A 23,155-nucleotide genomic window follows, 5' to 3' on the forward strand; every position below is an offset into this window, starting at 1 on the left:
ATATGCATAATCGTACAAAATCACCTATCAATATCAACTATCGATGATCATACTATATGCATAATGTTTCTATTTGTTGCATTCTTATTTATTAAAACTGAAAAGTCTGAGAAGTTACTCAATGTTTTTGATCAATAGAAAAAAAATGATTGCTGAATTTCAACATTCAACATCAGTCATTCATTCATCTGTCTGTTGATTAAAAGCATAATAAATGATTTGAACTGTAAAGACATCTTTTCTCATGAATATGTTGTTATTGTTCAGACTATCCATGCTGATTATATCAATTATGTGACACGCTGAAAAAGAAACAAGAAAAGTTAAACAGGTAACATTTTGGACACCGTCCTCCTCCTCCTCCTCCTCCTCCTCTTCCTCCTCTCCTGACGAGGCCTCGTCCTATGTGTCCATGGAGGGATGGAGCCGTACGGAGGTGGGAACTCTGGGATGCAGGACGGATGGATGGCTTGTTAAGAGGGCGGTGAGGTATTACTTTAAAGTTTCTCTCCGCCCCCGTCGGAAGTAAGCGGGACAGGCGGCCGACGGCTTTTCCAGAGGATGGGAAACCTGGAGGCTGGAGTTACTGCTGTGGTGAGAGGGCTCACAGCCACAGCTGCTGATCAGCTATGAAGCCTGGACCTTTAATATCTATTGGCCTTCACGCATTCATATAGAACCAATGCTCACACAAGTCATATCTCACATGGCCATGCTGGGGAATTTTGCATGAGTTTATGACTTTTTCATATTTTTAGGATTGGAAAGAATTTTACTGCTTCTGAACTCCTCCTAAGGTCCTTGTACACTTACATATAATTAAGAAAATACACAAAAATTAACATCAATAATTGTTTCGAGTTGCATCAACAAATCAAGTTGACATATTCTGCATGTCTTCAGAATTATTTCCCCTTATTTTGACATGATAAATATGATGTGTTTGCAAATTTCCATGACTTTTCTTGAGTTGATTTACCAACCTGTTGATCAGTGCGGTCTGTGAGGTGGTGTGATTTACACTTCTGATTGATACATTATGTTGCAAGCTTGTTCACGTATGTTGTCTGCAGGTGTGGACAAAATCCTGTAGCTCACACATTAATATGAATTTAACTGTTTCCTCTGACGCACCAAGAGAAAATCTCGTCTAGATCCTGTCCTCAATATTAACAAAGTAATGAACATACAGTCACTCTTTTACAGTCACTATAATGGAATACATACGACCATATAGTTGTACAAAGGCCTAAAGAGAGACAAAAATGAGATTGCTAACATGTCAAAGATGTTGAGCCTTTGAACCCAAAGAATGATACTTGGGGCGGGGGCTTCAGGGTCCATTTGTTTCCTTTAATTACAGAGAAGGAGAAAAAAGCAGATACAAACTGGTCTTTAGGAGGGATATAGATAATAAGGGGAACAGACACACAAACAAAAACGGCAACATAAAGTCAGGCAAAGAGCTTTAGATCAGTGACCAAGAGCTAGTGTTTCCTCTTGAACCTAAATTATCTTAATTAAAAAAGGAAAAATAAATGTAACACAATTAATGGAATATATATAATGGCTACAGGAGGAGCTCAATGATCAGGTTCAGCAGGATTTATGTTCGTCAACTATTGTCACAGCTCAAGAAATGGTAAATGAACAGGGAACCATTGGGCATTTTGGGTTTAGTGCCTTGCAGAAGGACACTTCAACATGTAAACTGCATCAGCTGGGATCAAACTGCCAACCTTTATTGAGAAAGATGAACGACTCTACCATTTATCCACAGCTACCAGACAGAAGATTTGAAATTCTAAGTGTTTTAGTTCCAGATTGGATGTTTACAGTAGGCTGCCAGAGGAAGTGTGATGGAAATAAAGAATTCCATCATCATATACTGATTCTGGTGATACAGAGACTGTCACTGATAAAAAAGAAAACACAACGACGTTTGTCTGACTTGGGGAAATTACTCAGCCAGGGAATGAATGAGGTCTGTGGATGGCTTGTGTGTGTGTGTGTGTGTGTGTGTGTGTGTGTGTGTGTGTGTGTGTGTGTGTGTGTGTGTGTGTGTGTGTGTGTGTGTGTGTGTGTGTGTGACAGGAAGAGCAGGTGGAGGGGACAGAGAGGAGGAGCAGGGGGACGTGGGCTAGTGATTCTCCAGATGAGATCTAATATGTGAGACGATGCATCCTAAAGAGACGTTTTCTCATGGGCCCACACCATGAATACAAATTCTCCTCTACCACCCCCCGATCGGCACTGGAAGGACGGATGCACCTTGCTTCAACCCGTTGTGAAGAAGTACTTCTTTTTTTTTTATTCCCATCCAATCACAAAACTCAACTGAAGTGACTTCACAGCAGCTGTTATGAGTCATCCATTCATACCGTTGTCTTGAAACTGAATCTGTTTGCTCTCATTCGTGTCATGGGGCCTCGTATTTATAATGACGGAGCGAGTGACTGTGAGCATGGAGGCCCACACCTGAAATGTTGCCAAAGACGAGCAGCAGGTGAGTTTGTTAGAGGGAGAAATGTGGAAACTAATCAGTCACTTGCTTCTGTGTGCTAACCTTAAGGTTATCTGGAACAGGTCACTTTGTGTGTTGATCAGTGTGTGTGATTTTGCTATTTCTTGTCTATTTGAGTGTATTTGGTATTGGTATTTTTGTCCATGTGAAAAGGATAAGCATTTGTTTCCAAGTTTGGTTTTGACAATATGCCTGTATTCGCTTGCATGTGTGTGTGTGTGTGTGTGTGTGTGTGTTTTTGTGTGTGTGTGTGTGTGTGTGTGTGTGTGAGGAGAAAGAGAGAGAGAGAGAGAGAGAGAAAGATAACAGCTTGTAAATCTAGGGCCGGTCTTGGTGACATCATTATTTAGGAGGATCTTAGTGGCCAGGAAAGTCAAGAGCTAAACGTAGTTTACCAGCTGGGCACGTAGTATAAGATAAAAAACTTAAAAAGAAAAAAAGTGTGTGTGTGTGTGTGTGCGGGTTGGGGGAGAGAGAGCAATAGAAGAGAGGGAGAGGAAAGGGGGAGGAGATACAAAAAGGGAGGAACACTGTGTAGAGGAGGGGAGAGAGATGTAGTAAGGAAGGTTTAGGAAGAAGAAGGAGTTGTTGCTGGTGTTACACTTCAGACAGACTGACACAACTCATTGTCTTGGCAACTTCCCTGCACATGTGGGTTTTAAACCAACAGGAGTGAAAGTGCAGGCGGCAGAGAAAGGGTGTTGCCAACTAGGAAAGGGTCAAACAGGCAGGCAGGCGGAAGGGAAGCCGGTGGATGTTTTTAGGAGTTTTCTTATCTGACACTGACAACAGGATGAGAAGCTGAGCGAGGACTCAGAGAGGGGGAGAGAAACATGGAGGGAACAGTCCATTTACACAGGAGACATAGGAGAGATAGGGACAGGTTACCTCGAGAAAGGTGAGAAGAAAGAAGAGAGAGAAAGTTAAAAAGTCAAATTTATCCAATTTGTCCAAAGGAGCGGGAGCGAGAGCCGAGGGATCGTAACACTGGAGCTCAAGGATAAACCATGGACTCTGCATACATCCCACTACACCTGGACGTGAGTACTACATGTCTCACACACACACACACATGTACACACATATGTCTGTCTGTCAAGCCACAAGCCACAGGAACTGTGCTGCTGAAACCATTAGTTACTCTGGGGATCAACACACACATACACTCCTGCTCATGCATACACTGCTGGCACACAGTGTTGCTCACTCAAAATCTTGTCCGGTGAGGAACTTGTCCAAGAATAATGTGCCCATTATAAGTTCAAAGAGCATAACGTAATTCACCAGCATGCTCAGTATGAATCGACCCTCAGTGTTAACGCTCTGCAGCTTTTTAATGTGAAAAGCAGAGGTGTGTTTTTGTTCCGTATTTCACGTCAGTTGAGCTGTCAGACACACGATGAGAGCAGCCTCGGAGCTTTCAGCAGTCACGGGTTAGATATGTCAGTGTTTCCACTGATGCCTTTGCTGTGCTGCGCCTCGCGAGGCCTCCTGTTAACCACAATGCTCTTGTGAGACTGAGATCTCCAGGTGTCACTGGCTGAAACACAAAAAGAGATTCTGCAGGGAGTAAAGAAGCATGAATGAATATGAATGAGAGGAGACACCTTTTGATGCTTGGCTAACGCTCAAAGAAAGGATACTACATCCAAAACAGTGTGTGGGTGTGCGTGTGTACCTGTGGGAGTGTTAGCATGTTTGTGCGTGTTAAATGTGCGGGGAAATGCGACCAGAATGCAGTTCAATTTTGAAGACAGGCAAAGTTTGAGGTCTTCTTAACTTCTAAATGTCTACTAAACCAGGCCAGTATGTGCATTATGTGTTTGTCTGTGTGTACGTGTGTGTTTGTGTCCTTACCTTTATCCAATTTAAACATATTTGCAACCTAGCTTATCCACAGGTTTGTGTTTCTTTGTACTGAAGAGCTCAGTCTGCTTTCATTGTCATGTCTGGACCCTGTGCAGTTCTTAGCATTTGATTGTGCATGTGTGTATTCATCAGTGTGTCCAAACCTATGCTCAACTGCTTTCACAGTTTAACAATTCAGTTTCTCCACAGCTAGACGTTTCAAAGTGTGTTTCTGCTTACATGTTAGCGCTTACTCCCACCTTGCATATTGTATGTTTGCAGCCTGTGCTTCTAAGCATGTGTGTGTGTATTCAACAGAAACAGTAACATAATGTTTGACGCGTAGGTCATTAGCCTGCTAATCGACCCAGCTGGGATGAATTAGAGAGCTGTGCTAAATAGAGTGCAATAAAAACCACACAGCAGCCAACCTGGAATATTGTTCTAATGATTTCATCTGTTACATCTCAGCGAGCTGAACCACAACTCCAACAGCAACTCTTCTGGACGCCCTAATTAACTCCATTCACAGTTGAGCATTAATGGCTAGTTAATGGGGGCTACTGTGAAGTCATAAAATCACAGTATTAAATGTATATACTATGGTTTGAATTGGCTGGTGTGGAAAAGAACAGCAGTGGAAGCAGCTGTATCCTCGGTGTATGAGTACACTGAACATCACACTTGTGATCACAGGGATATCTGACACAACATATTTTCAAATATTTCAGTGCACTCAGAGCGAGAAAATGAACCCTGTGGCATATATCATGTTCTGCAAGATTAAAACAGCAGCATAGAAAAATGAGATCTGGAAGGGGGTGGGGGGTGAGGGGGTTAGAACATATGAGAGGAGGAATTTGGGAAAAGAAACACGGGAAGAACAACAGGAAGGGAAAGTTGAGGGACCAGGCGTAACATGAAGACAGCGGCGGTGGATAAATCAGCCGGCTGCGGTGACACTTGGGCCCTCTGGCCTGGCAACAGACCACTGCACTCTTCCGCAAAAACACCATTCATTTAAGGCCAAGGAAAAAAGAGCAAGATAAGCAAGAGAGAGTCAGATAGAGACTGGAAAGTTGATGCAGACGATCATGGAAACAGATCTAATAAATGAGAATGAACAAGAGATTTCAGAAGAGGGGAAGAAGAAAATAGAAAGGCATTTGCTTTAAGACAACCCTGAAGACAAAGCAGAAGGACAGAGTTCAAGGAATGTAAAGAGGAAGGAGGAAAAGGAAAAGGAACAGGGGTGAAAATAAACAGATAAAAAGAGAGGAAGAGACAGAAGCCCGAAAAAGAGGGCATCAGAGGTCGGAGGTTTTAATCAGCAAGTTCAGAAAGACACGAGGCACGCCGGTGACAACACTCGCCTGCCTCGCGCCAGGGTCATGCTACTGTCAGCTTGGGAGGTCAGGTCCCATCTAATATGTCTAATACAGTAGGCAGAGCCACATGCTTAGGGAAGCTGGAAACACTGCAGCAGATTACAAACCCTTCATTTCACCTTATCTCTAACTCATTCATCATACAGTAACACAGAACATTTGATTAGTTTGTGCCAAAAGACTACAGTAAGGAAGGGGCAGTAAGACGTAAGAGCAGGAATTGTGGGGGTGTAATCATAAAAATGTCACGGTTCACAGATAACTAGAATGAGTCGACATCAGGGTGGGTGGAACCCTGATACACTTGATGGATAGAGATGGTGAATTAGACTTGCCTCGGACAGAACCACACATAGAGCAACATCAAATGAGGTGTGTGAAAGTGATGTATGGCAAGCTGGCCTCTACTTGCAAACCTCCTTTCGTCCTCTTCGTCAGTGTTTCTCTTCGCAGAGACACGCACCCTGTGGTGTGACGAATAAACCTTTGAACCACCTCGAAGTCACCTGGGTGGTTTTGTAGGTGAGGAAAGTACAGGAGAGCTGTGTTGTTGCCCTCAATCTGCTTTACAAGCCCTCACAGTATATGGGAGAGGCCTGTCCAGCAGAGTGTCTAATCTGTAATTGTCTTCTGCTGCATGCCTCAGGTGAAACAGCCCTGGGTGGGGCTGCAACAGTTTAATGGGTAGCTAGCAACAATCCCACGCTTGGAGGTGGCTTATTTTCCCAGGCCTGCCCTTTGAACCTTGTACCACACCAACAACACACATATACACAGGCACAAATACATAAAAAACAAACACACCTTCACACCTGTGACCTCCTTTTAACCCTTTTTCTGTCAGTGTGTGGAGATTAGCAGTCATTACAGCGTCATTATGTGTTTGCTGGACCGTAAAAGGCCTCTGTTATCTTGTTGTAAATGGTCAAATGAATTCTCTGTCCCCAAGAGAGATGAGATAAAGATATGGAGGAGGAGAGAGATATGGGAGGGCTCAGACAAGGAAAGAGATAACGGCATTACAGTTCACCTTTGAGTAAGAAATAAGTCAGCTGCATCTTATTTTAAAGAAGTCCTGCAGGAGGACAAACTCTAAACTATTCCACCCTAATCCATTCAACCCATATTTTGCAGGTTTTAATCCTCTCACCTCTACTTCATCAGGTCAAGAAGGCGGTTAACTTTCTGGTTTCTAATTATCAGCTCAGTCATTAACACCTGCGCTACACAGAAGTCCAGGGTGTTAGCCAGGTCGTGGAGGTAATTGTGTGACCCCTGTCTGTGACAACGTTCTCGCACTGAGCATAGTCATAGAAGGAAAGGAGGTGATTTTAAACAGAGCACTGCATAGCTGATGCACAATGCTGCTACTTTAGCTATTTGAAAATCATGTAGCACGTCTTCATGTGAATGTAGAAAGTAAAGAGACTAGCTCTGTGACCATGAGTCCAAAAGCACACAACATTAAAAGTTCTATAGTGCATTCACTTGTGTTTCAGAGGGCTTTCCATTCTTTGAAAACATTCAATTAAAATATGGAAACTAAACATCCTCAAAGAAAGAAAAAAAAAACAGTCAATAGCTTACAGTTCATATACCTGTCGCAAAATTAGAACAGCAACATCATCTTTTTTTTTGTAAAGTAAGTACACGTACATGCATCAGAACAAGACAACTTTTGTGAGCCATAAATCTGAGTTGTAACATTTCAACTAACATTTTTTATCACTAATAAATGTTGATTCAAATACCAAGTAGGCATCTAAAGCGTGAAATTCAATGATCTCTCTTTTTCACTCGCCCCACACGGACAAAAGCTGTAGGAATGTTTTCATACTTGTATTCTCAAAAGATTTGAAAAGGAAAAAAGAAAAAAAAATCCAGTTATCCGTCATTGTGACAGACACTTACAACTTCATTACATGTCACTCAAGTCCACCTCGCTTGATAAATGTTATTTGTCTTTCATACACAGCACCTTAATATGTTTTACACACAAACAAGCAGCATTAAATTAAATGAAATTACAGATAAAGCCTTCTTTACTCCTGCTTCGGTGTTCTGGGGGATAGATGGGCCTTGGGGGTAAGAAGATCGTCATAAATTAACTGAAAAAAAAAACAAAGTGGCACTGTTTCTGCAGCCAGGAGTAACGAGCAAACAACTTCATATGTGGACAGTAAATTTCTTGAACATATGCCACATGAAGGCTAAAGACTAATGAGAAACTAGCGTGTCCAGGAAGGAGAGGACATAAGCATGATATACAGAGTACAGGAGCATCTCAGAGCAGCTATCTCTTTTGCAGATTTCTCTACCAATACTTTATATGGAGTCATTATGTCATATGATTTACACCGTCCCTGAGTAAAGCACATAAATCCTAAGCACATAATATAAAAGCACTGCTGCATAGCCTGATTTCACAGGTTTATTTCTTTATAATTAGATCACCTCTCTTTTTTTAATCCACCTCTTTTCTACACTTCCTTTGTTTCTCCACCAATCCCTGTCCTCCCATCATCTTTCTTCTTCTCTCTCCAGGTCCACCATGTTCCCTGCTAACCTCCTGCTCCTCATGGTCCTGCTGCTACCTCAAGCCTCGTCTGGTCGCCAGGGCGGAGACACCAGCGAGATCAACAATGGCAGGGTACCCCCCATGCCTTCCTCCTTGCCACCCTCGTCAGCTGGTTCCTTCTTAAAGCCCAGTCTGGCTCAGACCATTCAGAGTCTCCTCCTCAGCCGGCTTGGCCTCCAATCACAGCCAAACCCTCGGCCTGGAGTCCCAGTGCCCCGATACCTCCTGGATCTTTACCGCTTCCACCAGCAGCAGTACCATCTAGTGGAGGACCCTTTGTTTAGCTTCCCCAGCCAGCACATCCAGCAGGCTAACACTGTACGCAGCTTTCACCACAGTGGTAAGCCTTTTTTTAGCCCAAGGTTTTACTGGATGTTAAATAACAATTAAGATATTTGATCTGTCTTTGATTTTGTCCCTTTTTAACATTGAAGCTGTTTTTGCAATCTTTTACATGTCACAGAAAGTATAAAGATCCCATTTATGACAGCATCAGATGTTTGTCCTGACTCACCATTTGACAATCTAAAGCCTCAGTCAGATCCATCTGTGCACCTTTAGATAAGATGAGCTGTTACAATCCTAAAGTCTTCTCTCAAAACGTGTGCTAACAAAGTTGGACATCTAACACCAAATTCATTTTGGGCCCTCCACAGTCATTGTGAGCATGGCTGGAATAACCTGTTAAGGGGTCCTTACTGTATATTAGGGGGTTGCAAGAAATCTTAATCCTGCATTCATCCATTTATTTTAGTTCATGCTTTTAAAATCAGCAGCACAAGAGCAAAGGCTGAAGACACCTGATTAGCGAGCCCTTTTGCACTGACTCTGCGAAGTAATCAGAACACTTAAACGCACTTAGAGGCTGTTATCTGGACTCAAAGGTCATTCAGGGAGAAGTTTCCCCCAACCCCTCTAGAGGCGCTGTTTTTAAGCACCAGCGTAGTCAATATCACAACAGCGGCCTTTGTAAAGAAGTCAAGAAGTTTACAGCCAAACAGCACTATTGCACATTCAGGCCTGTTACAAATGTAACAGTAGACCACCAGAGTAACATAATGCTTGTGGTTTTATTCACTTGCGGTACTTAATCTTAAATAGCTTTAAGCAAGTATAAGATAGAACTTAGAAAAAGCCTACAATAGCATCACATCTGTATACCTTCACTAGTGATTTTCTGATACTGGTGGATCATCTGGGAGTTGTCTAGTTCTGGAGAATGAGAAAAGATCTGTCAAATATTGCCATTTTGTTTAAACCACACTTAATTCTAATATACTTTCTTTGTTTTTTTCCTAGAGCACCTTGCAGAATTTCCCAAGGCAGAGGATCATAAGAGGGTGCACATCTCCTTTAATATTTCCTCCATCCCTCAGGATGAGAGGCTGCTCTCCGCTGAGCTTCGGATCCTCCGCAGTAACAGAGCCTCACCGGGCTCTGGAGCCCACAGACTAAATGTATACCTCTCTGAACACCATGAGGATCCTGAGTCCACCCTGCTGGAGACAAGGTTACTCAACACTGGCCTCAAAAGTCAAAAAGCAAATAGCTGGGAAGCTTTTAGCTTAAACACAGAGCTTCTCCAAAAGGCTCTTGCTGGAAGTGGGACCGGCAGCCTTGGCTTCCTCCTGGAGATTCAACCAGAGAATAGCACCACTTCCTTCCCTGATTACAGCCTCTCTGCTGCAGGTGATGAGGACGTAGAGAGACATAAAGTGGGACACCTAAGAGTATGTAGGTCTGTGGGTCAGGAAGAGCACAGCTGGGCCCAGGAAAGACCTCTCTTGGTGACTTATACTCATGATGGGCATGGAGAGCCTTTGGTAAAACATGGCAGGAGGACACCAAGTGGTGGCCAAAGGCTGAGAGGAAGAAAAGGGAAAAAAGAGAGGGGCAGAAGCAGCAATAAGGACCAAATCTTGCGGAGGGCCAAAAAAACTGAGTACACAGGACCAGGCTGGAGTGATGATAAAGGAGGAATCAGTTGGAGCGATCGTGGAAGGGTTAAAAGAAATGGCGGTCGTGCTGCCAAACTGAAACGCCTGTCCCGTAACAGATGCCGTCGTCATCCTCTCTATGTAGATTTCAATGATGTGGGCTGGCACAAGTGGATCATAGCACCAAGTGGCTACGACGCCTTCTTCTGCCTGGGAGAGTGTCGCTTTCCTTTGGCTGACCACATGAACTCCTCTAGCCACGCAATGGTTCAAACTCTGGTCAACTCCGTGAATGGAGCAGTGCCCCGGGCATGCTGCGTCCCCACCTCCCTTAGCCCCATCGCACTGCTCTACCTGGACCCTCAAGACCGAGTGGTGCTGAAGAACTACCAGGACATGGTGGTGGAGGGCTGCGGATGCCGATAGTGGGTCGAAGCACTCATCCCAAAAAAATCTAGATCAGGATGCCGGAGTATCATGGAAATCGGGTAGAGACAGAAGCAGGAAAATGCAGATGGTGAGAAGAAGAGGCCGTAGCCAGCTCACTGCAAGCAGATAGAGATTGATCAAGAATATATGTAGCAGCAAAAGAAGGATGAGTGGGGAGGAGGAAGACCAGAGAAGGCATATAGTAGCTTTATCATCATTGTCAGAAGCAAGAAAAGAGTCAGGCATAGAAGGAAAAGTCAGACAGTCAAATCTGCCACACAGTAGCATAAAAGATCAGATAATAAGGCAACATATGTAAACTGCCAGGAATTACTGTTCAATGTTCTCCCATATGCTGATGATGCAGCTGTTTACACCACCAACCAACAGGCTACTTGTTCTCTCATGAGAAACCAGCGCTTCAACGTCGAAGGTGTCTATTCAACATCGTGGTGTTTTCCACCCATTACACTCTCACATGATTGTCTGACAGGCATATGCACATGTGTTTAGCTTTTTTAACGTTGAGTTAAAATGGTTATTTCTGGGGAAGGCAGTTGAGAGCGTTAGATTTGAAACTCTGGAGCAGGATTGTGCAACTTTCTGAAGGACTTCCTGATGATCAACATCATTTGCAATATGACGATGGCACTAGCACAGTGTCCAAACTGTGCGCCAGTGTTGTTTTTGCAGTATTTGAACCAAGAGGTGGGGTGCATTTGTTTTCATTAAAGACATACTGTTGCTTACAAGCACCCTTACATCACAAGCTATTTAATACCACAACAATAATGCCGATGAACTGTTTTTTTTTTGGTTTTTGTTTGAATGTACTACCATCATCATTATTTAAGAAGACTTTTTTGTACATTTCTTTTGCAGATGTGAAAAAATACAAATGACGGTTGTGTTGTGATTATACATAATTCCACTGAAAGGCTATTCTAACTTAAAAGACACATTAAGTATTTAAATAGCTGCAACATGTTGTATTTAATCTTAAAAATATTTAAGATACCTGCACTCAACAGAGTAAGTTATGGTAGCTTTACATCTGTAAAACTGTTCAGTATATTGAATTAACAGTCTGTGTTACTTAAACATTCCACCTTATCATTGCACACATTTTAGTGTACAACACATGATAGCAGACATGAGTGGTGTTGCCTTGAACAGCTCAATTAACAAGCCATTTGAAAGCTCTATGTATTGTAGCTACTGAAGTGTTAGTCGTGTCTGCATGTGTCAAGAAAAAAGGAAAACTGAAAATAAAACTGAGACTTTAGAGCCTTTCAAACGGGGACTTTCAAAGTGTTCTCTGCTGAGCTTAGTAACCGTTTTCAGTGTTGCATTTTTCTCTCTAAATGGAAACATTTAAGCAACAGCTTGTAAAATGTTTGACAATATACCTCTAATAAACAAAGCAAACAGAATAACTGTCACTTGACTTTTCTTACCATCAAGAGCTTTATCATTTTTGCAAAGTTTGGGGAAATAAAAGATATTTAAAAAGCCATACTTGGTTTGTTTCCTCTTCAGCCCACACTGGAGATAGTGCCATGTTTAGGAAGAAAAAAGGTTTCTTAGTCTTACATTGAACCAGCTATATGTTGAGAGTTTAAACCAATGGGTAAGGTCTTATCTTCCCGTCCTTACTGCCCAAACCAGATCCCACTGTATCATTTTGTACTACCATCTGTGAACAGTGTCCACATGTTTCTGTTACCAGGAATCTCAAATGAAGGCAAAAAAAAGACAAAGACACAAGAGGTGAATTAAGATGAGTCACGGTTCAAATCTCTGTCACTTATTGGTCCTCAATGCAGGTGGGTGGAGCCAGCTCAACTTGACCTGCACGATCTTGCATGTTTAAAAAAATGATCCTGCCCGCTCAGATTCCAACAGATGGATCATCTTATGGCAGCTTACAGGCGAGTGCAGCATGGGAAGAGAGAGTTTAACTGAAGGTTAGCTCCTTATATGACCATTGTCCCTGGATTTGTCTACTGTAGAATATCTTGCTATCTCATTCTTTCACACAGTATTTGTTAGAGGTTATGGGTTAATAACAAATTCTCTTGGTTTGCTAAAAGTACAAACATTGGAGGAAAATCCATGGCATGCACATGACCTTTGATGGTGGTTTAAAGAGTCGTGCAACACATTGCTATTTAAAAAGAAAAATCTCAATACAACAATTCATGAATATTGAAAGACATATGGCTGAGTCGAGCCGTTTAGTCCTCAAATTGCGTCTATCGTGTCAGGTCTAACAAATTGGCAGTAATATTCACACACTGGAGACAGAGGATGCTAACGGGCCTTTCAATATTAACATATTACATTCATACAACAAATGTACCGTTCTAGGATCCAATAAAGAAACCTTGAACCAATCACACATTGGTGTTGACTAAAGACCCTGAAACATGTGAGTACAGTAGCCAGGGATCGAACCCTGAATTTATCGTTGAGAGAAGACCAACTTTACCACTGAGACACAGCTTCCCCATATTGTGAAACCGCTGGTGCACTGCTTTTCAACCTGTTAAATTCTTCTTTGTACTGGGATTTATGGAAAGTACGTGGCTATGGTATACTGCTGCATAGTTTTTATTTTATTTAAATAAATATTGCTTACATTATTGGCACCATCTACAATATGAGATACAGATATTGCCACTTGATGCATTGTACTACAGTAAAATCTGTAAGATAATAAGTAAGATAACTAGCTTTTAATACTTAACTTCTTCTTTCCCCTCTTCTCTTTCTGTTTCTCTGTCTTTTAATGTTCTTCTACTGTTTTTAACTGTTTACTGTGATTTCTTTTTACATGTAAAGTGCCTTTGAGCCCTCGTAAAAGCGCTTACAAATTAAATGTATTATTATTATTATTATTATTATATTTTATATACAGGTGTGATAACAGCCTGAGTTACTGCCAATACATTTCATCTCACTTACTTTAACGCATCATGTTTCACTTAGGCTGAGTGATAACCTCTGCGTTTTTCCGTCATGACCCCCTACTCACCAGTTCACCAGTCATCCATTAATTATTCTGCCATCCCAAACTCAAAGATGTCTCTCATCTTCCAGCATCCTTCTTTCCAATCTCATCTCTCCAGGAGTTTGTCTTAGGCTCAAACTGTTTTCTCTTTCAAGCCTTCACCTCTTTGAACCTTCTTTTATAGTTGGATTCGAAACAGGTGTGGTGGTCCAGTCGTCCCATATAATAAAGGGAGCAGACTTATTTACTTTTTAATCATTTGTTCATTTACATCATCACTATTTTATTGCATTGTAAAAAAAAAAAAAAAAAAAAAAAATATATAAAATGTTTTAATGAGTGTCATTTTCGTGTTCTGGTCCAGAAAATATGTTTGCAACAAAATGGATATTATGTTTAGAGGATTATTCAGACCCTTTCAAATTGTCTGATATATTAATGAGTCCCAGCAGGTGGTGATAAAATGATGCTCTACCGACCTTTAACGTCTTTACTTCCAGCATCCTGCTGTTATGAATTGGCATCTCAAACTCGTGAAAAACAGCCAAACTTCAGTTTTCAAACACAATCTTAATTCCAATGTTTCCAAAGATAGTCCAGATATTGTAAGTTGACATTTATATGTAGTTTCTTAAAAAATATAGGGTTTCAATATTCAATCTGTGTGAATGCCACACGCTCTGTGTTATATGTCAGACAATATGGATTTGACAGTTTTCCACTTTTGATGCCACTTTAGAAGAGGAGGTTAAACATTTTTTAAATAGAATATTGTTTAAAATGGTTCAAGATGCTTGATACATGTGTATGTTATTCTCCTCTAGTTGCATTTGCAGTATTTGCCTTAAAGGCAGCACCATCCATTCTTTCCATTGACCTCTATAACATATCTATCTCTGAGCCACTTGTTCTCGCAGGTGCTGGTTATGAATTTTTTCAGGGTGAGGTTGTTGCGCACAAACTCAGGATATGACCTGGCTTATCTTGTCAGATGTTGAAGTCTGTTTGAGGCTTTGTATCAGTGTCCTTGACCCAGTCAGCCCTGAGGAACACCTTCAGTCTGCCCATAAATCATACAGAGGGCTACAGAGGATCAGGGGGAGTTTTTATTGTCTGAGACTGGGGCCGCACGGACACATGGACACACTTCTGACCAGGTGTCTGTCTTTATCTGTGTCAGATAAGACCGAGGCGAGCAGAAGGGAGTACAAATGCCTCACATTACAAAGAGCTCTTCAGACAAAGAGTGGACAAGCACTATCTGGGATTTGTTTTAGATCATTACAACCAGAGTCTCGCTAACAAATATGATACAGCCAGAGCAATAACGACATTTTAAAAACATTCAGAGAATCCGTAAAAGACGGATTCAGTCCATTTTTGTTTCAATAATTATCTCATGTTAATCAACGTAGAGAGGCCTATGTCCTTGAAAACTATCCTTTGATTAATAACATGAGAACATGAGAAACCCTGCTATATTCAGTTACACTGATATAAATTTAAAACCTGCCATGTATGACTCTCTCTCTCTCTCTCTCTCTCTCTCTCTCTCTCTCTCTCTCTCTCTCTCTCTCTCTCTCTCTCTCTCTCTCCTGTGTGCTCCCCAGGTGTTGTTCCTCAAGTCTTCGCAATCAGGGGCAGAGATATAAAGAGCAGGAGAGAGAAGGTGAATTTATCAGAGGAACATTTGACTGTGTGCTAATCTGAAGACTCATAATTGTGTGCCTTCTGTTGAAAGACAGTGTTTATCCAGTGGGAAAGACTTAGTGCAGATTGTTTAACATTTTATGTTTTGGTTAAAGTATAGGCTTCTTTTTAGTTGTGTTTTTTAAAAGAAGATTATTTTGTCAGTATACTGCGCTGCAGCTGTAAAGCACATCAGTTATTTAGTATCATATTGGGATGGTGGAAGTTGGGATCACTTCCTGGTTCACAGCAGTGCAGTCTGAGTGTAGAAAGAGCATTAGAGGACTGTCCAGGCTATCCCTTACATTCACTCAGATAGAGCAAGAGAAAGTTTGCAGCATAGGACCGTAGGAGTTTCTGTGCAGCTCACACACTGCACATTTGATATTTTTAATGAACCTTTCTGAAGTCTATTCTTGGATTACTAGCAGTAACAGCATGTACGTTTTAATATTTCAGAGGAATGAAAGACAATCTACACAAGCATAGATTAAAATGAACGTGTCTCCTTTCGTTACAAAACCTCTTTTGTATGGCTATGCAAACAGCTACAGCTTTTGCCTGCCAATTTATTCAGACAGTGGAAATGAATAAAAGCCAAGATGACAAGTGATATAGAGGCAGCAGAAGTCCAAGGGCATCACTTGTGCAGTTGGGGTCACAGACCCTTAAATGGCTGTAAGAGATTCCCTTTTGGACATCAGAAACAGTTTTCAATCATAGCTAACCCCGTAAGTACAATAAATTGTGGTTTGATACATATAGTGTGTCACACTATAAAATGATAGTGTCCCAAATCACTGTAGCAGATGTGGATGAATCTACCAGTTGTGTGCTGCTGCTGAGTTGGTGTTTTCAGTGTGGAACACATAAAACAGATAGCGAGGGTCTTGGGTTTCGCCTTCAAGCTTCAAAGACAGACTCATGCTGAAACTGAACGAGAAAAACTGGACCTCTGGGTCGCAGAGAGAGGCAGGTGCAGAACTTCGAAATGCCGGGGCAGGCAAACCGGAAGCAGGTATGTCACGAGCCAGATCCCCGGTCTGCTGAGAGGACTGCTGTGTCTGCCTGTCTCTGAGTGTAAGTGTCTTTTTCCCCAACTCTGTGTGAGTGTATAGAAATTGCATAAGGAGCAGCTGTTGCCCTAAATGTATCTATGTCAGATGTCTTTGCATGAAGATACAAGATAGCATGTTGACACCAATTCAAATATTGAATTGAAAAACAACTTTCAGTTCCCCACCCATGTCCACATTGCTTCTGTCATCTGTTTATCTCTTTCGTTTCATTTCATCTTCATCGCCCCTTCTCCCTTTCCCTTACAGCTCTATGATGAAAAATTATGTTTTTTCAGGTGTCTCAAAATGCGGATGCTGTCCCTGGTTGAATGGAAATGTCATTCATTCCTTCCCCCCTCTCTGCTATTCCAAACTTCTCTCACCGCCTCTGATTTGCTTTCGACACTTGAGGCAGGCATTTGGGGAAATAAACCACTGGAGTGGAGAAGAGGTGTGGGGGGGAGGGGTGTGCATATGTGCATGTGGGGGGGATTTCAGTTTAGTTTTAATTAGACCCAAGCTGAGACTGGAGGAGAGATTTAGACCTCATGGGTCCTCCTCTTAGGGCATTTACTTCTTACACACACATTCAAGGATCAGTGTGTGGGATTTAGGAGCATGGAACACAATATTCATGAGTCTTTTTTATTGGTGTATAATAACCTGTGAATCAGAATTGTAGCATTTTCATTCACTCAGAATGAACTGTTTGCATATACCAAGAGAAGCCAACAGCGGAAAACGCTGACTCCAGAGTGGACCTTTTACATTTTTTGCAAGCTTCCTTACCATCCAAGGGAGGGAAATGTAGAGTTAAACCAGTAAGATCAGTGAAATACATTAAACCTAATTCTTGAGTAAGAGCTTGTACTTGAATGATTGAGTAATCATAGAGGTGTACGGGGGAAAAAAAGAACTGTATTACTGAAAACGAGCGTCAAATCCTATTCTTTAGACCTTTTATCATTGTATTTTATATACAGTGTAATGGAACACTGTAAACGTGAGTACAGCTAAACATTTTCATTGTCAACTTGTAAGGAAATAAATGCCTTGAGTCTTTTTAGGCCAACTGCCTGTGATGTCCTGTATTTAAGCAACATGATATTAATTCTCTCCCATTCTTTTGTGAGGTCTTCGACACTAAAATATCAGCATGTTTATTTGACACGAATCAAAGCAATGCTCACCCATCATTTAAAGAACAGTCAAATGCCCTGAAAGACTTTTTTTTTTTAACACTGTCAGTTGAAATGATCCCTAAATTAGGCATAGGATGAAATTATCCATTTATTTTCTATGGCTTGCCCAAACTTCCTGGAAATCTCTGGAGTGAAGGCAGTAAAAGTGAGCCGTTAAATGAAAGCATCAATCATCATGGTGTGCTCAGTGTCCTTCGTCACTCCCATCACAAAAGCCAGACCTGCGGAGTAACAGCAGAACAAACACATTCATCACCGATGTTTACCTATTGATGAGCCAACACACAAGAAACCAAGAGGGAGAGGGGGGAGAGAGAGTGAATCAGAAACTTTCACAAAGCCGCGGAAGAAAATGAGGGAGAATTATAAGGAGGAAACAACTGATGAAGGAAGCGAGAGCTGGCAAAGCGAGAAGTGAGGAGCTGGTGGACAGATGTTGGTCTGTTTACTTCGAGGATATTGCTCTTCTCCAGATGTTTAGAAGCACAGAGGGATGAGAGCGGTTGGCAGCTGCCAGGTTGGACTCATCGTGGTGTATTTTACGACCTGAAAATTCAAAGTGATTCGTGGAACCAGGTAACCAGGACTGAACACAGGGAACAAACTCCAGTCTCAATCACATCCACTGATCCCCTAAATCACCCAGCGTGAAAAACATAAAGTGAAAATAGCAATGTGGACAGGGTCTGTAATTAATAACACATGTCCAAATGTAGAAAATGATTCAGTGCTTTCTTTCTTCTCACACTTCCACATGTACCTCTAACCTCCGGCTATATTTCCAGGTTTTGTGACCTGGGGGGATTTTTCTGGCAGTGGCCTCTTTGTTTCTTGTCTAGCGTGTCAAGAGGAAGAGGTTTAAACCGCAGGATTTGAGATTGCTGTTAAATTCTTCATAGCAGGATTAACTCCTGTGCAAGTACATCCGCTGAATATGAAGGAATGTGTCAGTGTGTTTCAATGCAGCCACTGTCTGTCCCTCCTTTTCGTCAGGCAGAAACAGGGAGGAGGCAGAAAAAGTAAATGGGAGAAATCAAGAAGAATGACAAGGGGAGGAAATGAGTTTAAACTCAAAGTGGGGCCTTAAATTTATTCTCATATCAAATCAAATCTGGGAAGTCAACGTTATCCCCCTTCATCCTGCATCAGAGCCATGTAACACAAAAACAGCACTCTTTTGGCCGAGATTTAAAAACATGATCAATGAGATGTCAGTGAAACAGAAAACATAATGCAGAACCCCTGATGAATGATCGCCATGGGTGATGTTCCCAAAAAGGAATAACAGTCCCCCCTTTCACTACCCTTGTCTTCATATCTGTATTTATTGTATGAAGGTCTGAGCAAGGTCTTTTTAAAAAAAATAATTTGTTCATTGAAATTTCACGTCTGTAAACAAGTATGGTAAAAGGCACATATGTCCCACCACTGAGCAGCAGCAGGACATGATGCTCCTGAGATGCATTAACACAAGCAGCACTCGATCCAACCTCCGTTCAGAGAATTGAAAGGAGGAGAAGAACCAAAAAAAAAAAAAAAAAAACGAGGACAGGGAGAGGGGAAAGAACGAGAAAGAGAGGAGGGGGAAGGCCTGGCATAAAGATTAGATTAGCACTTTAAAACATCTGTGAACTTGTCCGGCCCAAGCTACCGCTTCCCAACAGATTTGGGCCTGATCTCACAGTTTCTTTCTTCCACTTCCCCTCCTCTGCTCTTCGCTCTTTTCTCCACCCTCATCCCCCTTCATGTGGTTTTTCTTGTCTGTTTTTTTTTCTGTCATCAGCCTGTCGACATCAGGCCAGACATTTAATTTAATGTCAGGCCTGATTTTGATTTCCTCTTTCTAAAATGTTATTAGCGAATACTGTTTGTGTTTCCTGTTTGATTATGTCCCTGTTCCAGAGAACCATACTGTATACAAATTAAAACACAGTGACAACATGTTAGATGTCCTTAAGTTGCTCTGTCTCACCAGGGATGGGATTGCATTGGCCACCAGTGTTTGTTGACAAAGTTGTCAAAGTTATCAATGTAACTGCTAAAACTAACAGCTGCATGAAAACAAACCTGTTTTAATAGAAATGTGTACAAAGATGACCTTGGATAGGCCAACCTAAGATTTTAGTCACACTACAAAAGATAACCAATAGAAGACCTTTTTTCATGATGGGTACCCAAACCTTCTAAAAACATTTAACATTGTATTAAGAGGGATTATAACGATGGTGGTGAAAACAGGATACAAGAGATCGGGTTCTGTGTTAGGAAATAAACAATGAATTGTTTTCTCCTCTGACATTGTATCACTCTTGCCACCATAGAAGCAGGTTTATCACTGTTTCGATTATTTCGATTAGAAGTATTTGAATTTGAACTGTGTGTTTCTGATTTATTTGAACCATACATGGACAAAATACGCCTCAAACAAGACCAGAATAGCTGTTACAGTCTTGCTGAACTGAAGAAATCCACAGCAGCATTATCATGATTTAAAAATACAGTGCACAAAAATACAGTGCACATAATGTTAAGTGTGTATAGGCTACATTGAAAGACAGGGTGAAACATCATTATCATTCACTTTGCTTCATAGAAGCTAAAGATACTGCCATACTTACAAACATAAGACACAAATACATTTAAAGGCATGAAATTAACAAGTAAAGCAGCACACATTTCTCAAGATCATCTATTTCTTTTGAATTTTGTTTTTTTTTTAACTTCAAAAGAAGGCTGTCAGAATAGTTAATCATGCAGACCCTTATGCATCAACAAATCCTATTTTCCTTATGTTAGGTATATTAAAAATATATGATATTGTCAACCTTTACACACTGGCGGTGATGTACAAGGCACACAGTTGCAATCATCCACCGTATATTCAGAACATGTTTGAGCCCAGAGAGAGTCCGTACGAACTCAGATGAACTTTTTCGTTTAAAAGACATAAGGCAAGAACTAATAAAAAAAGTAGATGCAAGAGGAGGACGATCATTTAGAAAAATCAATTTATTTAAGGACATTTAAAAGACAGCTGAAGTTTAAGGAGAATGTCTATTTTTTTCCTCTGTTGTTTTTTTGACTGAATAAACGAGAGCGCAGCATACATTACTTATTCCCAGTTCAGTTCTGATATTTGAACCTGAAGAAGCTTTAATATTAAGAGTGTGCATAAGCACAAGGAGAATGAACCCATCATCAATGCATGTCTCTATCGTTCCTTTTTAACTGATTGGACAAAGTTGGCAATCAGAAACATGATAAAGAGCTTGATGATAGATTCATAGTGTGCATACCATGTCAGCCTAATGTTCCTATGAACCGCTGCAGCACCAACATTCCCACCTTCCCAGAGGATTGTTCATTTAGGGCTTGATAATGTGTGTTACATTAAACACCCTCTGCAAGTGAAAGTATGGGATGACTTCCTCACTCTGTTCACATCACTATTATGCATCCATTGAGGATACTGCGTTGGCCTGGCGCAGAGGAAAAGGGGCTTCCTCCAGTTCTTCTCCCTTTTAGCTATGAGCTTGTTTCCAGCAGCGCTGAGCTGTAACTCCAAAGGGAGGAAGGGCGGGAACAGTATGAAGGCAAAGCGATGGAAATACTGATATACCCTCTAATCTCTACTGGTGGGCCGATGGAGACGCAATTAGTCTGTCTGAAAATGAAGAGATGAGCTGAGACTCTTTAGGGGCTGTTGGAATGTCAGTGAAAACCACAATGTTGGGCCGAAAACTGCATATCTATAAACCGCATGAAATCTTGCATGCCTTGAAGCATTCTAACTCTTTTTAAACACAGTTCTCAATGTCCTGTGAGTTACTGGCAAAAGGGGAAAAAGTAATGTAGCACATAACTGAGTTCCTGCATTATTTATTTATAAAAAAGATAATTACTGGGGTGTTTACAATCTCTTGTCACTGTGACAGCAATGATTCCATATAAAATATGGTTTGAAGGTACGATAACTTGGCAAAAACTACAGAATAAAACAGGAAACACAACCATCTTAAACTCAAGAATATGAACAATTGACCAACATTGTCTTGCTCAAGGGAACATCTGCAGTGTTCAGGAAGTGAACTGATCATTGGAAACAACAGAGATGTGAAGGTATGGCAGCAGTAACCAAAAGGGGAGGAGGTCAAAGAAGGATTAGTTGCCAGGTACAACTGGCTGTTTGTGTCTGAACGCTCTAAAAATAATATTTTCATTGAAACACAATCTTCTTCATGGCCTGCTGTAAAGCTCCTCTCATTTCTCTTACTGATGTATTTCCCCTCTCTGTTTTTAACGTCTGCCTTTTCTGGCTTTACTAAAACACAAACCTTACTTTAATCCAAACTCCAGATTTTGCAGACAATTTCACCATCAACCAGATGTTCATCCCAGATCAGTGGTTTACTGGAAGCATGTACCCTTTTTGAACAAAAACAAGCCGCCACATGGCCCTGCAGATTCCCAAAACAAAGTCTAGATCAGGTGTGTGTTGTGTGTAAGAGTGTGTTTTTGTGGGGATACTATGTACCTCACATTTGGCAGATCTTAACAACAGATATTAGGAAGGAAGAGAACAGAAGCCAGAAAGAGGCTATTTCCATGTGAGTGCTTACGGGACATCGCCTACGTCTGCTGTAATATCAAAAAGCTCTAAAACAGGTGCCCAGGTATAATAGGCTACTTGTTAAGACAATTCCTGGCAAGAGAAATTGTTACAAAACATTTTCTATTTTGATATAACATGATGTTTTATTTGGTAGACAGAGAGAGACATGGTGGTTGTATTTGCAGCAGGAACACTAAAAACATGTGTCTTGAACATCTTCCACACTCCATTTTAAATAATTAATGGAGCAGTAAAAAAAGGCTAAGAAGGTTGACTCCATTAAAACACAGACCTGTATACCCGTACAGCAGAATGCATAAAAATGGGGAAAGCAGCACTAGCAGCAGATCAGAGATGAAATTGTATGTTGCTCGTGTGCCGACATGATGTTTGTATAGATGACAACATTATGCACATTATTACTCTTAATGTTTGTATTCGTTTACACAACTAATGTAACTGAGCAGACGTGCAGCGAAACAGTATTTTCCACTTTATTGTTTGTGTCAGGCAGATTTAGCACCGTTTTTAGAGCAGGCCTTCCATGAACAGAGGCTACAGTCCTTGATGCACTGGTTGCAGATTCAACTCACAGTCCTGATGATATTTGATGCATGATGTCGCCTACTCTCTCTCTCTCTCTCTCTCTCTCCAAACATTTCCTGTCTATCTTCAGCTACCCAATCAAATAAAGGCAAAAGGTGTGAAGGGCTGTGCTCTGCTCCATATTGTTTTGTCCTATTAAGTCAAAATCTCCAAATTCATAGTTTTCAACAGTGAGTTGCATTCTTTGTTTATTCTTTGTGTATTATCGAATATACATTCAACACATTGCTCAAATGTCTATTTCAGTGCATTTATTTCACAATAATCACTG

General features: G+C 41.2%; 1 protein-coding gene across 1 annotated transcript; it reads left to right on the plus strand.

Moving 5' to 3' along the window:
• Window positions 1-2,309: 2,309 nt before the first annotated feature.
• On the plus strand, window positions 2,310-12,220 carry bmp16 (bone morphogenetic protein 16). The gene is made up of 4 exons (XM_079353591.1): window positions 2,310-2,506; window positions 3,481-3,564; window positions 8,305-8,678; window positions 9,638-12,220. Exons 1-4 carry the CDS (start codon window positions 2,484-2,486, stop codon window positions 10,699-10,701), a joined length of 1,545 nt encoding a protein of 514 aa, XP_079209717.1. The 5' UTR covers window positions 2,310-2,483; the 3' UTR covers window positions 10,702-12,220.
• Window positions 12,221-23,155: the final 10,935 nt, after the last annotated feature.

The sequence above is a fragment of the Symphodus melops genome (genome assembly GCF_947650265.1).
Source record: "Symphodus melops genome assembly, chromosome: 10".
Classification (NCBI taxonomy): Eukaryota; Metazoa; Chordata; class Actinopteri; order Labriformes; family Labridae; genus Symphodus; species Symphodus melops.